Genomic DNA, 14647 nt, shown 5'->3' with positions numbered 1-14647 from the left:
CCCGGCCCCCGTGCGGCACTCGGCGGGCGCTGCCTGCGGACCGTAACGGCCGAAAACGGCGTTCCTGAAAGGAGGCCGCGATCCCGGTCACTGCGGCGAAAAATAGAGTGGCTGGGGTTTGTCCTATGGCTTCCTGGCCCGCTACCTGCCCCGTGGGGATTTGCCGGCTCTGAACCGTGCTGAAACACAGCTGTAATTCCCCGGGCTGTCACAGAGACGCTGCTGCTTTTTGCCTTGAGTAAATGAAATTTCTCTTGCGCCTTTCAATAATACCCCATTGGGGGTTAAGTCATCGAGGAAGCCCCACTTCACATACCTTCGCAAATAATGAAAGAACTGTCAAGAGTTAATCACGACACGTGACTTTAAGGTCAGAATGGATCACTCTTGCTTAGCCTGATCCTCTGCTGGTGTTACAGATGCTGAAGTATAATGTGGCAGGCCATGATCTCTGGCAAGACCAACTGTTCCCTTTCCAGGGCTACTCGGGAATGTGGATGCTGACTATATGTACGAGGGTACTCACACTTGTGTAGTCCATGTTTTCATTTATTTGCTCCAGCTGCTGTCTCAAATGTATGGCTTCCTATGGTAAGCACTGCTTACCTGTTGCAATGACCTTGTACATCTCTTGTTGGGTTACAAGGAAAAATAAACTCTAGCTTAAATTACTTCTCCCGTGGCATTCGTTACAAGATACATGAGAATTATATTGTTTCTAGTTGTTTCTATTGGTACAAATGTAGTTTGTCCCTTTTGCCATACAGCTACATTTAAGCATGTGTGTCAGTAAAAACAAGAGGTAACCAACATGGATTGGACAGGAGAGGAATACAAATTGTCAAATAGATTCCTATCTATCCTGATACCTGCGGACAGACTACATACATGAGTATGGTAGAATTGAAATAGTGTAAGTCTGTTTACACTTAGAAGTCTTCTGACCCCTAAGCCACAGAGGCATGAAAAATCCTGGAGAGGAGGGTGAGACCCGGAGGCAGTGATTTTTCTGCAGTTAAGTATTGATACTGGTACAATAGGAGATACTGTCTGTGGTGCTTAGCTAGGCAAGAGTGTGAGCTATTATCCCAGTTTTGAAGCTTAATGCCAGTTCAGAATATTCAAATGTTAGAAAGTGGAATTCTTTGACTATGCTGTGTAGACTTGTTGCTATGGTGAATTTTGTCTTTTAATGTACATTTCATTTATGCTTTTTTAAGACTGTCAGGCACACAGAAGGCAACAGTGCAAAGCATACAGATGTAAAAGGTGGAAGAACTTCACGGTTTGAATGAAGTTACACTAATGCAAAGTGGTTTTGGAAACCACCTAAAATGTGTAAAGATACTGTTCACCCAATTGTTAGCAAAAGCGTTCGATTTATCACTTTGCTTTCCATGAATCTTAATCCTTAGCGTATCATTATTTCATTAGAGTTACTGCAACCTTATTTCAAATGTGTAGTGTGTAAGGACTCAGGTTATTGTGCAGTAACTTCCTCTCACCCCAGGCAAGATAGGAGAGTATGGCACACTGCAAAGCACAGCTGTCCTGGGTTTACCTTGTGCTAAGAATACCCACATGAGGTGTCAGTGCACAGAATGTTAGAGAGCAGCTTGGCAAAGTGTTAGTTGCTCTTGTTTCATTTGGGTTTTGATACTAGTTTGAAATAGGAAATTTTAAGCAATATGATTTTAAAATGCACATTTGCTGCAGTATTGTTAACTTTTAAAAAATTATAGCATCTTTTTGTTTTATATTCTTGCAGGTTTCTCGATTGCTAGGTGCTTTCAAAAACCAAAAACAGGTGACCAGAAGTTTTGGTAATGCTGTGAGTATAATAGTACCTTTTTTTGCTTTTAAGAAGTTTCTCAAGAAAGGGGTTCAGAAATTTACTTTAAGATTGCTGTTGTTATTTTTACATTCTCAAAAAATAAGGCCTAAATAAGTGAACATATATGCTTTTAGTGCTATGCTGGATTTATATTGGTTAATTACTATCTTTGACAATTGCATATTAAAGTGGTATTACAAAAGGCTCTAGCAAAAGATAAAAGTAGCATGAAAACTTCTCACCAAATATGGACATAAACCAGACTTATGAAACTTATATGGAAAAGGGCAAATATTGGGCAAAGTAGAAAGATTGTTGAGAAGCTTCTCGTTTTATTTTGCAGACTTTCCTCCAAGCACTAGATTTACTTTACTGCTGCTTTGAGAATATCTTGCATATAAAATTCTGCCTTTTCAAGGCCCTCTTCAAAGCATTTTAGACGCTGACTGTGTATTTCCGTGTACATGTTTTACCTTCTTCATGTGTATCTGTTTGAAGTGCCTGCAGGCCTTTTTTTTTCTGTGAAGGTGGCCTTGAAAACTCCTCAGGCAGAAGCAGGGCTCGGCACTGCATGCGCCCTTAGGCAGGACTTAATTAAAAGCCACAGTCCCTCTTTAAAATTATATGTTTTGTAGAACAGTCATCAAAGAAACTGAAGGGTCACTCATATCTTACTTAGTATAAAAATATTTAGAAGGTGAGGCACCTCCGGTTCTGTTGATACCACGTCCCTGTTTCAGATGAGTCCTGCTGTGCTGTGAAGCAGCAACCCAAGACGCATTCCATCGGTTATGTGCTTGCTCACCAGCAGTGGTCTTTTATCGAAGCTCTGCTTCTTTTGTTGTGCACAGTGAAATTTTTTGGCTCAAAATAGTTTAAAAACCAGTCAATATATATTGAAATTCTCAATATTTTTTGTAGAGAAGGATGGAAACATGCGACTTGATTCTACTTGGGGTTTGGCAAATAATGGCGTATGTGAGCTGCCTTATTTGTAGGTAATAATGAGCCTTTATAAAACTGTTGAAAATCTGTAAATAAAAAGAGCTGGGGCATGTACAATTAGAATAGTGATCATATTTTTTGTTATCAGAGTACTTTCTTCTCCTGTTATTCAGTGAGCCTGGGCCATGCAATTTTTCAACTGCTTGATGATGATACAAGAAACAAGACTGAAAGCATTATGGGTGGAAAATAACTTGGTATTATTAAAAATGGGTCTGAGACTTTTAAGAAGTCACTTGAGAAGTTCACATATGCTTGAGATTTTTTTTTAAGGTAAATGTAGCTTTTCATAGATTTAATCTTTTATAGCATGTGTCAGTATTATGCAGCACATTGGTAATACTGGAGACATATGGGTAAGAGCAATAACTAGGTGGTAATATTTCCTCTCTAAATTTCAAGAAGAAAGCATTCATTTGAAGGAGTACTGAGCAGGAACTTGCCTTTCAGGTTAAACCTCTGTTTTGAAATAAGAATAGATAGTAGGCAGATTTTTAAACAATTTTCTTAAAACCTTTGCACACTCCCTTTGCAAGCAAGCTAGTCATTCTCGCTTCTGTCCAGTACTGCTCTTCATAGTGACTGTTTGGTAACTGAAACTTTCTTTTCTTTTCTAGTAGTTGTTTGGTTCCTACAACACATGAAAATGTTTTCTACGTAGAGAACAACTATTCATTTGTTGTACTACTGATATTTCTTTGCCTAGGTACAAACAGTAACTTTAATCCCAGGAGATGGCATAGGACCTGAGATTTCTGCTGCTGTCATGAAGATTTTTGATGCTGCCAAAGTAAGTCATATTTGTCTTGCTGTAAGCATTGTAAGTTTCACTACAACAACAAGTATTAACTAGGCATATTGAAAATATTTTCTCTTTAACTTCCAAAAGATCAAGTCACCTTTCAGCTATTAAAACTTCCTGATGATAGAGTCTGATGTTTCAGCCAGTAAAAGATAGGATTGTGGTATCAAGGCAGGGCTTGAAACTTAGCTGGCAGAGGTGTAGAGAGTTGGGAGCAAATGCTGTGTTTAGTTTTTGGAAATATGATCTCAATATATCATGTGAAATCATCCTGTTGATGTAGCAATCCTGAGCAACCGACAGAGTATGTTCTTTCATTCACTGTAACTTCCAGTGCAGACGAAAGTGTGTGTGAGAGGGCTGGCTTATTTTTAGAAATCAAACTGCTGCACTGCCAAACACACTCACTTAAGTGATGTATAAACTAAGTATATCCAAGATGTTTTACTACCTGTCTGAGGAACTTCACCAGAATTTGTTGAGTTTCCTTGAAAGGAAATACAGCTCTGCAGGGAAGATGCCTTTTAAATTGTTCCATAAACAGCACCAAGGTATATTCCATTTCTTTGACAGCTATCTGACTTAGAATTGGAAAAAATGAAGTTCTCTTCAATTATGTATGAAAACCTTGTAATAGTTTTGGTTATTTCTGGGGAGTCAAGCATGAGGTGTGGAGGAGTAAAACCTAAGTTTGTGTGTGAGTGCATGTTTGCAATATTTAATCAGATTTGTATATTTGAAAGGGGATTCTTTAGTATGTGATGCTTGGATTGGTTCTGTTTGCTTACAAAAGCCCTTGTATCTTTTCCCAACAAAATGAATGGGCAGCAGCCTGTCTCCACTTAGAAGATTCCTGTGGTGAATGCAAATTCAGAAAGCATTGTGGAACACTTGCAGATTTTCAGTTAGATAACAAATACATATCTATGTTATGTACTGTCTTCCAGGCAGTATGCATGATGAGTTCTCAATGAAATCAGTTTTCAAATGTCTTGTCTCTTGTATATAAGAACTCTTAACAGCTCTAAGAGCTTGAAAGAAATAGCATGTATATTGCAATTCTCATCATTTCTGTATATATGACACCTAGGAGAGGTATCACAGTATACAAATTTATGATGATAGATTACTCGGACTGTTTCACTTAATCCCATTTTAAAAAAAAAATTGTTCATTTTTGAGTTCAAACACCTTGCTTACTCTCAGAGAAAAATTGCTTAGGAAGGCCTGGACAAAATTCCTTATGCACCTTTTTTGTGAAAGAGAAGTTAAAACTTGAAGGAAAAGTCATGATATTTAAGTTAACATAGAGTAAATGTGTTTAGGCTCCTATTCAGTGGGAAGAGAGGAATGTTACAGCTATCCAAGGACCAGGAGGGAAGTGGATGATACCTCCAGATGCCAAAGAATCCATGGATAAGAATAAAATGGGATTAAAAGGTACTTTGGGGGTTAATGCAGATATTAGATACTGTTGTGTTTATCATGAATCTGATTTAAAGCCAAAGTCCTTCATCTGTAGCACAATAAAATGGCTAATTATAGGGGACAGCCTGTCAGATAATCTTCTGTAATCTTAAAAGTGTTTCAAAGCCATAACTTTTATACATCTTTTAAGAAATATATTAAAGGTGGGTATTGCAACATAATGACCTTTGGACTCTATGCAGAATGCATTTCTAATGCAGTTGATACACAATAGTATGCAACTGTATTCCTAATGAATAGTATCTTTTTAGGTGGAAGTGAAAACCTCTTGTAAAAACTCCTATTCCACATAAGGGTTGTGATTTGGCCCTTAAACAGCTCACTAATGTCACTGCGTAGTGCTCAGTAGCACAGAGAATTCCTGTGGCATTTCAGCATAAGGGTTAAGTAGGAATTTGGAGATTCCCTATAGAAGTACCACTTTACCTGGAGTTTCAACCCTGAAGTACATGGAGGGGTTTATCTCCTTGTTCATTCTTGGTTTTTGTGTTTTTTTTTGTTCCCTTCAGGGCCTTTAAAGACCCCAATTGCTGCAGGGCACCCATCAATGAATCTGCTTCTGCGTAAAACCTTTGACCTTTACGCTAATGTACGGCCCTGCGTCTCAATTGAAGGGTACAAAACCCCATACACAGATGTGAACATTGTCACGATTCGAGAGAACACGGAAGGCGAATACAGTGGAATTGAGCATGTGGTATGTTGCTGGCAGTGTTGTGCTTCTGGCAGGTTTCCTCTGTTTCATGAATGGTAACTTTGCCCATCTCAACAGCCTAATACTAAGAGGTTGGGTAGCAAACTTAAACACCACCCCTAAAAAAGTTATTTTATTGTGAAACGCATTGTTGAAACTACCTCGTTCAGAATTCTACTCATTTGTTCCAAACTTCTGTATTAGTGACTTGAAAAATGAGCTTACATTTTTACTGTCTTTCAGATTGTTGAAGGTGTTGTGCAAAGTATCAAGCTGATCACAGAAGAAGCTAGCAAGCGTATTGCAGAATTCGCTTTTGAGTATGCCAGAAATAATCAGAGAAGCCACGTTACTGCTGTGCACAAGGCAAATATTATGTATGTTGACACTTCTTTTTGAGAACAACAACAAATAGTAACATGCATTTAATTATAAATAACTAAATAATCTTCCTCAAATGTAAAACTTCTGTTGATGCTACCAGGAGTAAGTAAAATGGAAAATAAGTAAAAGCCTCCTAAGTAAAATGGGCAATATTGACCCAGTTTTGACACAGCTGTAATAATTACATACTAATGTTTTTATTAGTAAATTTGTAGTAATCCTGTGACTTCCCTCGCAGAACTCTTATTTCAAAAATAGTCTTAAACTAGGAAAATTAATTCAAAAACTGAGGATGAAAATTACTAGTTTCTAAGACACTTTGTACTGCATCAGGTCATAACGTGTGATGTGACCCCACCTTTACACACTCATTAAGTCTTTAGTAAATGAATATGAATATGAATCATTCTAAGAATGTACATTATGGTAAACTAGTACATTATGGTAAACTAGTGATACAAAAATATTTTAGGAGGAAATTTAAAAGGCATACCTTCTCTGTAATATATTTAAAATATTTATATTTAACATAAGGGATAATTAGTCACAATCAAGTTTCTGCACTCTAATATTTTTATTTAGTCTTGTGTAACCTGCAGTTTTCTTTATCTTCAGTATTGCTTGCTTACAGTAACTGCAATATTCTCTTGCTTATTTACTTGCAGGAGAATGTCTGATGGGCTTTTCTTGAGAAAATGCAGGGAGGCAGCAGAAAACTGTAAAGATATTAAATTTAATGAAATGTATCTGGATACTGTGTGTCTGAATGTGAGTATTTATATGTTTTAATTGTGGTTATTTTTTAGTTTAAATTCTTAACCTTAATGAAAATATACTTCTTTGCAGATGGTTCAAGATCCATCACAATTTGATGTGCTTGTTATGCCAAACTTGTACGGTGACATCCTCAGGTATGGAGAATTTAATTAAAATTTACCAAGTATGTAGAATACTGTTACTTTCCAGTTATTCAGGTTATATGCTAGTCAGATGGGTGATGATTTTATGTATCCAGATCCCATTTAAATGCGAAGAAAGGATGGTATTATTACACTTCAGTTATTAATACTGTTAGGACGGGCTATATGATGAGAATGTGTTTCTTATGTATAAAAGAAGTTTCTGCTTATGGAGGCTATAAATATTGCTCAGATGAGGCAGAGAGAAATTTCTCCAAATGAGTGAAGAATTTAATGGCTTAAATTGTAATAAAGAATACTTAGTTAGATATTGGGGAAAAACTCTCTAATCTTAAAATCTAAAATAGATTGTGTAAGGTCACTGTGGGACCATGGTGTTTACAGCAAGCTAGCCATACAGTTAAATGATTCTGGATAGTCACTGAAGAATTAAATGAGTGGCCTTTAATATCCTACCACCCCTTGTTTTGTGTTGTATTTTTTCCTTATCTTCAAACTAAATTTCATTTTTGAATAACAATACTAGAGGTACTTGATGTCTTGGAAGGCAAAATCCATTATCCCATATTTTCCATTCTGTAAAATGTTTAGGTAGAGTGTAAATTCAATTAAATACTGTGTGTAAAATTAAGCATCTTAACCTGAACATTTAAGTGTATACCATAACATTGCTTCAAGGCTGCCTGTCACCTCTAAGAAAAAATCAGACTCCAACTAATGTTTCTTGCTTTAAGAATTGGTAGAGGAGTCCATAGGGCCCTCAGAGCAGCTGTTATGCTGTTAACTAAGAGAGATCAAATCAGAGGAGTCCTATCATCAGTACTGTTTCGACTCACTTTATCTAGTTCATTATCACCAATTTTAAAGTTCTCATAGAAATTCTATAAAAATATCATGGTTCTAAAAATTTTCAATGAATTTGAGTCTGTTCTTGAAGAAGGGCAATTTTGTCACTGGGGAAAGACTCGCCCACAGTGCTTTTTTAAAGCGTGAACATAATGCCAAACAAGTTTCTTGGACTAAATAGGTACAGAAAGAAATTTCTTGAAGCATTAAATACCTATAGTGACAAATGTATTGTTTTTTTTTCCCCCAAACTATAAAACTAAAGCAAATTGGTTTATTTTACTTTAAACTTAAAATACTGTTCTGCAGGGTCATCCAAATTTTTTCTGCTTGTTAGTCCTTGATTAGCTAAGCTGTAGGCAATAAAACAGTATGTTAAAATAGCAGTTTTAAGAGCCTTGTTATCAGGATGTTCAGTTTTGAGGGTGCAGTATGATGACTATAGGCATAGTTGGTTTGTCCTTCCCTGTGTTAATTTTGGAAGAAACCAAATACAGATTGCTTATGTCTGATGATCTGTTAATGTCAGACTTGTGACTTAAGGGCTGCTCAGTAAAGAGAGGGGGAAAGCTAGTCTGGTGTCAGCTGGAACATGTTCCTTAAGCTACATGTAATAAACTTTAAAACTGCTAGTAATTCATCTATCTGAGCAAAATTCTTCCACATTTTTAGAAGAACTTTACATATAAAAGTAGTTCTGTGGTCTCTCCAGAGGAAATATGACCTCTGGATAGTGACAGGGAACTGTACATTACCATTTTTGCTAGTTTTTGAGACTTCTACATGTATTCTATGCTTTGAGTACCTTTTGTTGTGCTTGTGTCTTAATCAACTTTATTCTGGTATTTGGAATTGCCTCTTAAATTAATATTCTTTATTAAATTGTCTCCTGCCAGTTGTTATACAAAATTTCAAACATTCCAATGGAGTACAAGTGACTAACAGCATCTATTCTTTCCCAATATTATTTTCAGACTGTGTAGGTGTATAAAATAAGTTATTGTTGCAATAAAATGAGAAACGAAGATATTTTGATACCTTACAGAGAAGCAACTACATATGGAAAAACATGTGGGTTTTTATGTTGCTTTTTGTTTTTTTTCCAGTGACTTGTGTGCTGGACTGATTGGGGGTCTTGGAGTAACACCAAGTGGAAATATTGGTGCTAATGGAGTTGCGATTTTTGAGTCGGTAAGCTGCCTTAAGCACAATAGAGTAGTAATAACTACTTTGTCTCAACTTTGAGAATCTAAAACTTTATCGTGACATTAAACTAAGTTCTCCATTAAACTATTTTTTACTGTGAGGCGCTGAAGCTTTACCCAGAGAGAGTAATTAAAGTATGTATTATACATAGTCCTTTTACTGACACTTTGCCTTCCTTCTTTTTCATAAGATAAATACCCTCTGTGAAATAGAATTTGAGGGACACAGTTGAGAGATATTAGGTTGCCCATTTCTGATGTCTTTGAACTGAATTGTTCTGGTCTTCCCTATCTCCTTTCTATTAACTGTATCACAGTGAAGTAAGGCCTATTTCTGACGTGCTTGTGCATGATGACTGTGTTTCAGGTTGCTTGTGTACACTTGAATTGCCTAGGACATTTTAATCAGCATATTGACATCATAACCAGTAGGTTCGCTTTTATTTCTAGGTTCATGGAACGGCACCAGACATTGCAGGAAAAGACTTGGCAAATCCAACTGCCCTTCTTCTAAGTGCTGTAATGATGTTGCGTCACATGGGACTACACAAACATGCCACAAAAATCGAGACAGCTTGCTTTGATACAATTAAAGATGGAAAGGTAATATTAGTGTGCAAATGCATGCAGCGAGAATTAAAATCATATTCTATCACAGCAAAAATTAATTTAGAACATTAACACCAGAACAGTGGATGCCTGACGCATGAGCAGTGCCGCTGTCCTTCTCTGATAGCAATTATATTATCTTTGGTGGTATTAAATCTGCCCAGTTCAGTAATAAGGACAGGCTGTAGCATTCCTTGTGTCTCACTAACACTCATTTTATGTTTCCATAGCCTTGTTAACTCTAAAAGCTAAAACTTGATTTTTGCTTTTCATGAAGGGGATTAGAGTTTAAGTAACTAGTGGTATTTTACTTCTGAAGTTTATAATGCATATATAGTTAAATCTGGATCCTGAAGTGAAGGATACTCATTTACCTTTCACAGGCTTAATCATTCACTTCATTTATAGCATTTCAGTCCTGACTGTAATACTTATGCTTCTGTTTCTTCAGGTCAATTATGGTTTTTTTCCTTCTAACTGCTTTCACTTCTTTTGGACTACAAAAGAACAGTTTTTATCTAGTATTTACTTTTTTTGTTAAGATTGTATGTGATTTCCCTTTGGGAGTGTCTCCAGATTCGAGACACAAATGGGATATTCTGGGGGGGCTTATGTTCTGAAACCTGACTTGAATTTGTGCTCTTAATGTTATTGGTTCACTCATCAAAACATAGCTGGAAAGATACCAAAGATTGCAGTTAAAGAGGATTAGCCATGCTTGTTCAGTTATCTTAGGCAGGAGCATAAGAAGCTGCTTTGTAATTAAAAGTAACAAGCATGCTTAAACAAAAACCTGTCATTTCATAAGTGGTCTGTTTGCAGCTATCTTACTGTGTGTAGGAGCCAGTTAAAAAAAAAATAATCTAAACTTACAACTGAATAAAGAGGTGCTCCTGTACAGTTTCCATTTACTGCTCTGGAAATGAAATCCTCCGCCTGCAGGTCAGTAATTCTATGGAAGATAACATAGTGCAAGTTTTGTGACATGGCTACTTGTTTACTAGTTACTTACAATGTTGTGATTATATGCTTATAATGGAGAGAATTTTTAAATTGAAAATAGCATAATGCAGTTAAAATGACAAGATCCTAAAATGGTAACCTTGATTGTCTGTCTTGCTGTTTCTCCCTTTCCTCCCTTCCCCTGCCATTTAATTAAGATCTCTCTGTGTGTAATATAAGGGGAAAACTAAAGATTTTAAACTATCTCCTAGACTGCTTTAATCTAGCTAGGTTGGGAAAGCTATTTTGCCCATATTTTTTTTCTACTTTACTATCTCATGCTGCCAGACAGGAATTATACTTGATTAAAAAATTTCTTTTAACTCTGCGTTTTTCCATCTCTTAACTAAACTAAGCAAACTTAAAGAACTGTTAACATGCAACATTAAGAGCTATGTGTGCTTTATATGTGTGGGTTTCCTTTAAAAAAACAAAAACAAAACACAAACCCCCAAAACCTTACTGAATTATTTTGTGTGTGCTGAGTCTTCATATATGAATTTTACTTCAAAGAACAAACTTACTGAAAATTTAAGTACTTAACAGTTAATTACACTATTATGAGGCCAAGGGGCTCGGAGAGCTTTGGCCCAAGGCACATTCTTCCTGTAGTTAAGATAAAATCATGTTAACCTGGAAATACAGTACTTGATGTTCATAGTTAATTTTTCTCTACCTGTTTCAGTCTGCATATTACTTATTAACAAAAGCTACATGGGATGCAGAAAAACCTCACACTTGTACTCTTCACCCCTGTTTAGTATCCATACACAACATACACGAACAACATATAGAACTGTTCAGTGACAAGACTAGCCCCATAAAACATTTTAGTTATGGTGTTTTTTCTTTCTTTCAGGTCTTGACAAAAGACTTGGGAGGCAGTGCCAAGTGTTCGGAATTCACAGAGGAGATTTGCCGCAGAGTTCGGGACACAGACTAAACTTTTCTCAGACTACTTGTAATAACTCCGAAAGGACACATCGCACAAAGTACAGTATATGTAACTTGATATCCATATGCATATAGTTTGCTTGTCTCTTAAGAGAGCAAACTTTTTAGTTAGGGCCTCTCCATTAATAAATTTAGTCCAAATGGCTATAAATGATGCTTGTGCCTGCTTTCAGTGGACTTTTCCAAGTGCTTTGTCTTATTTATTTTTTTCTATCTGGTAAACATTTTTATGTAAGTGAATTCTTTTATTGCCACTGTAACTGTCTACCATTTTCCATTTCAACTGGAGGTTTTTACTTTCCACAAAGAAAAATTATGCAAATAAACCAGTAACAGAATTAGTGAAATGTAAAAGCACCTTAATGGTTAAAACCTACTTTATTGCTCTTACTGAAATTTAAAATATATGTTTTCAGCCTAACAATAGCACAAGATGACCTTCATAAACAGAAACGGGTAGAAAATTATTTAAGAGCAACTTCATGTTAAAAGCAGTGAAAAAACCACTTTATATATTCTGGTGATTCAAGAAATATAATCTTGCCCTCCAAGGGCATGAATAAAGAAATATAAAATTCTAGAGATTTAATCTACTTGTGTATTTTTAAAAAGCCCACAACCATTAACCAGTAAGAGGTGAGAATTAATGTTGAAGTAAAATTATTTTTCAAATCTATATACCAAAAGAATTCTTACCAGTTTTCCTCTCTGAAACACAATTTACAATAGAGCTCTACTGAGAGTAAATTATACCAAATCAGTTCTGCTACATATTGTGAGGGGAAAGTATTAACTGCAAATTTATACTATTTTGTGACTTCTGCTAGAATGCTTATTGTGTTGTATTTTTACACAGTCTGTTCCATGTGTCTTACTCTGTTGACTAGTAATGTTAATGTAGAAAGTCTGAATGTAAGGGACTAGTCCTGAATCGATTAAGACAGATCAAAGGTTTGGGTCTGGTGCCTATGTTCCAGAAATACATTTCATCCCTATTCAAGGGGATCTGAGACTATTTTTCCCTGCTTACTAAGCTTAATGGGCGCAAAAGCAACTCTTTCCCTCCCTTCTTCATCACATAAAGATCATCATATGAGTCATTCTGGTCTGTATGTCTTAAGGTATGCTTGCACCCTCTAAGAAAAATGTGTATTTTTCAGACTCATGACTATAGCACAGGATTATTCCTACTGCCAGAACCAGGCTTCTTAAAGCTTAGTGTTATTAATAGATATCACTCCGCTTAATTACTTTCTATTAAGACTGTTTAGGCTGGTTGTTTCAGAAGTAAAAGCAACTTTGAGTAACAACTTCTAGTGTCACTCTACAACATAAGCATCCCAGCTTTTTTTTTTAATATGGTCTAACAACATGTTAGAGGAGGGACGGTGAGCTTTATTCCTCATGCACTCTGCTTTTGGTGAATAGGGCAACATTTCTTTCTGTGATTAACAAGCTGCTGCTTCCTTGTTTCATTTAGATTAATGTTGTTTAAGAACTTCTGAATTACCATTGCGCACAAAATGGGGAAAAAATAAACTTTTCCAAGTCCTATTGCTTGTTTTGTTTTTATAATCCTAGGCTGCTATCCTGTGTGTTGAGCTGATTATTGGTACTTGCAACAAATCTTAAGTCTGTAAGATGCATAAGACTGGTAATGGAACTTTCATGAAAAAATATCCCATTTGCATGATTTCTTTGATCAAGAACAGTGTGTTGTAAACTCCTTATGTTAGCTGTTAGAACTCTGCCAACGATCACTTATGAACAGCAAACCCTTTAGAGAACGTTGTCACATATGTCCTTCATGAAATAGGATTTATTTTTTATATGGAGAAGAAGAAATGTAGCTCACGGTTATCAGAATTTTTCCAATGTGAATATTGAAACATACAGATACACCACTATTTTGCTTAAAAAAAGAGTGATGAAAATTTGAAAGATGTTTCTGTTCTAAATAGCACTTTAATGTGAGAGCTCCTGTATTTGCTAATTTATGTCTTTCAGTCTTAAGGAGCTATTCCCCCAACTTTGATTATTTGCTTTTAGGAGAAATAGTAATGCTTATTTCAACATGGATTTAAGAAATTATGAGCGGTTGTTTTCACGAAAGTCTGAATTCTAGTCACTGTAAAAATGGAAGAGGAATGTCTTTAGGTCTAAAATGTTTTGTTAGTGAAAAAAACCACAAACTTTTCTGGGAGGGAAAAAGCAGCCCTTTTGATTTTTTTTTAATTTTTTATAATTATCACTGGAATGGTGTAACAGTTTCACTAAGCAATACTGCTCACTACTGATCTACTGAAATACATCATAAACTACAGGCAACATCCTCTAGAACAACAACAACAAAAAATCACTGCATAAAAAAGTTTTGTGCTTCAGTGTGGGAATTAAGAATTGGTGGTTAGCAAAATGTAAACTGACCTTGAGGTTAGAAGAATGGTTGTAGATGAATGAAGCAGCATTATGGAATACCATGTTGGTATGAAGCAGCATTATGGAATACCATGAGAAGCAGGTCAGAACACCTGCAGAGAGCGGTGTGAGTGTGTGAGCAGTAAACAGACAAAATCTGGAGGTCAGTAGGATGTAGAAGGAGAATGAAACTAGGTAAACAACTGGTAATAAATTGGAAGCTTGCATACAGTGCAGCAGCATTTGCTCTTGGCAATGCTCCCCCTTCAACTTGAGTTTGTCATGACTCAGTGCATTGCCCCTATCCCAGCTGGTCCAACTGGTAAGTGGTGCCCCGTGTGAGTTGTAGGGGAAGTGGAAGAAGACAGCGGCCTGCTCACATGCAAAGGAGGAAAGTGACACCAGACTCCGTGTTCGTTCATCTGGTGAGTACCAGACAACTGTGCCTGGCAGTGGGAAGCTGCTGGCATACAGCTCTTCTCTTTT

General features: G+C 36.4%; 1 protein-coding gene across 1 annotated transcript; it reads left to right on the top strand.

The window, feature by feature from the left end:
* Positions 1-1760: 1760 nt before the first annotated feature.
* IDH3A (isocitrate dehydrogenase 3 (NAD(+)) alpha) lies at positions 1761-13297 on the top strand. Its single transcript, XM_026855740.1, has 10 exons — positions 1761-1807; positions 3546-3629; positions 4967-5081; positions 5639-5826; positions 6067-6200; positions 6873-6975; positions 7054-7118; positions 9080-9164; positions 9629-9781; positions 11649-13297. The coding sequence occupies exons 2-10, from the start codon at positions 3606-3608 to the stop codon at positions 11730-11732; spliced, it is 951 nt and encodes a 316-aa protein (XP_026711541.1). The 5' UTR covers positions 1761-1807; positions 3546-3605; the 3' UTR covers positions 11733-13297.
* The last annotated feature ends 1350 nt before the right edge of the window (positions 13298-14647 follow it).

This window comes from Athene cunicularia (assembly GCF_003259725.1).
Source record: "Athene cunicularia isolate RWA chromosome 10 unlocalized genomic scaffold, athCun1 chr10_part1, whole genome shotgun sequence".
NCBI classification, from domain to species: domain Eukaryota; kingdom Metazoa; phylum Chordata; class Aves; order Strigiformes; family Strigidae; genus Athene; species Athene cunicularia.
Note: the sequence above shows the minus strand (reverse complement) of the source record. Positions and strands in the feature narration are given on the sequence as shown.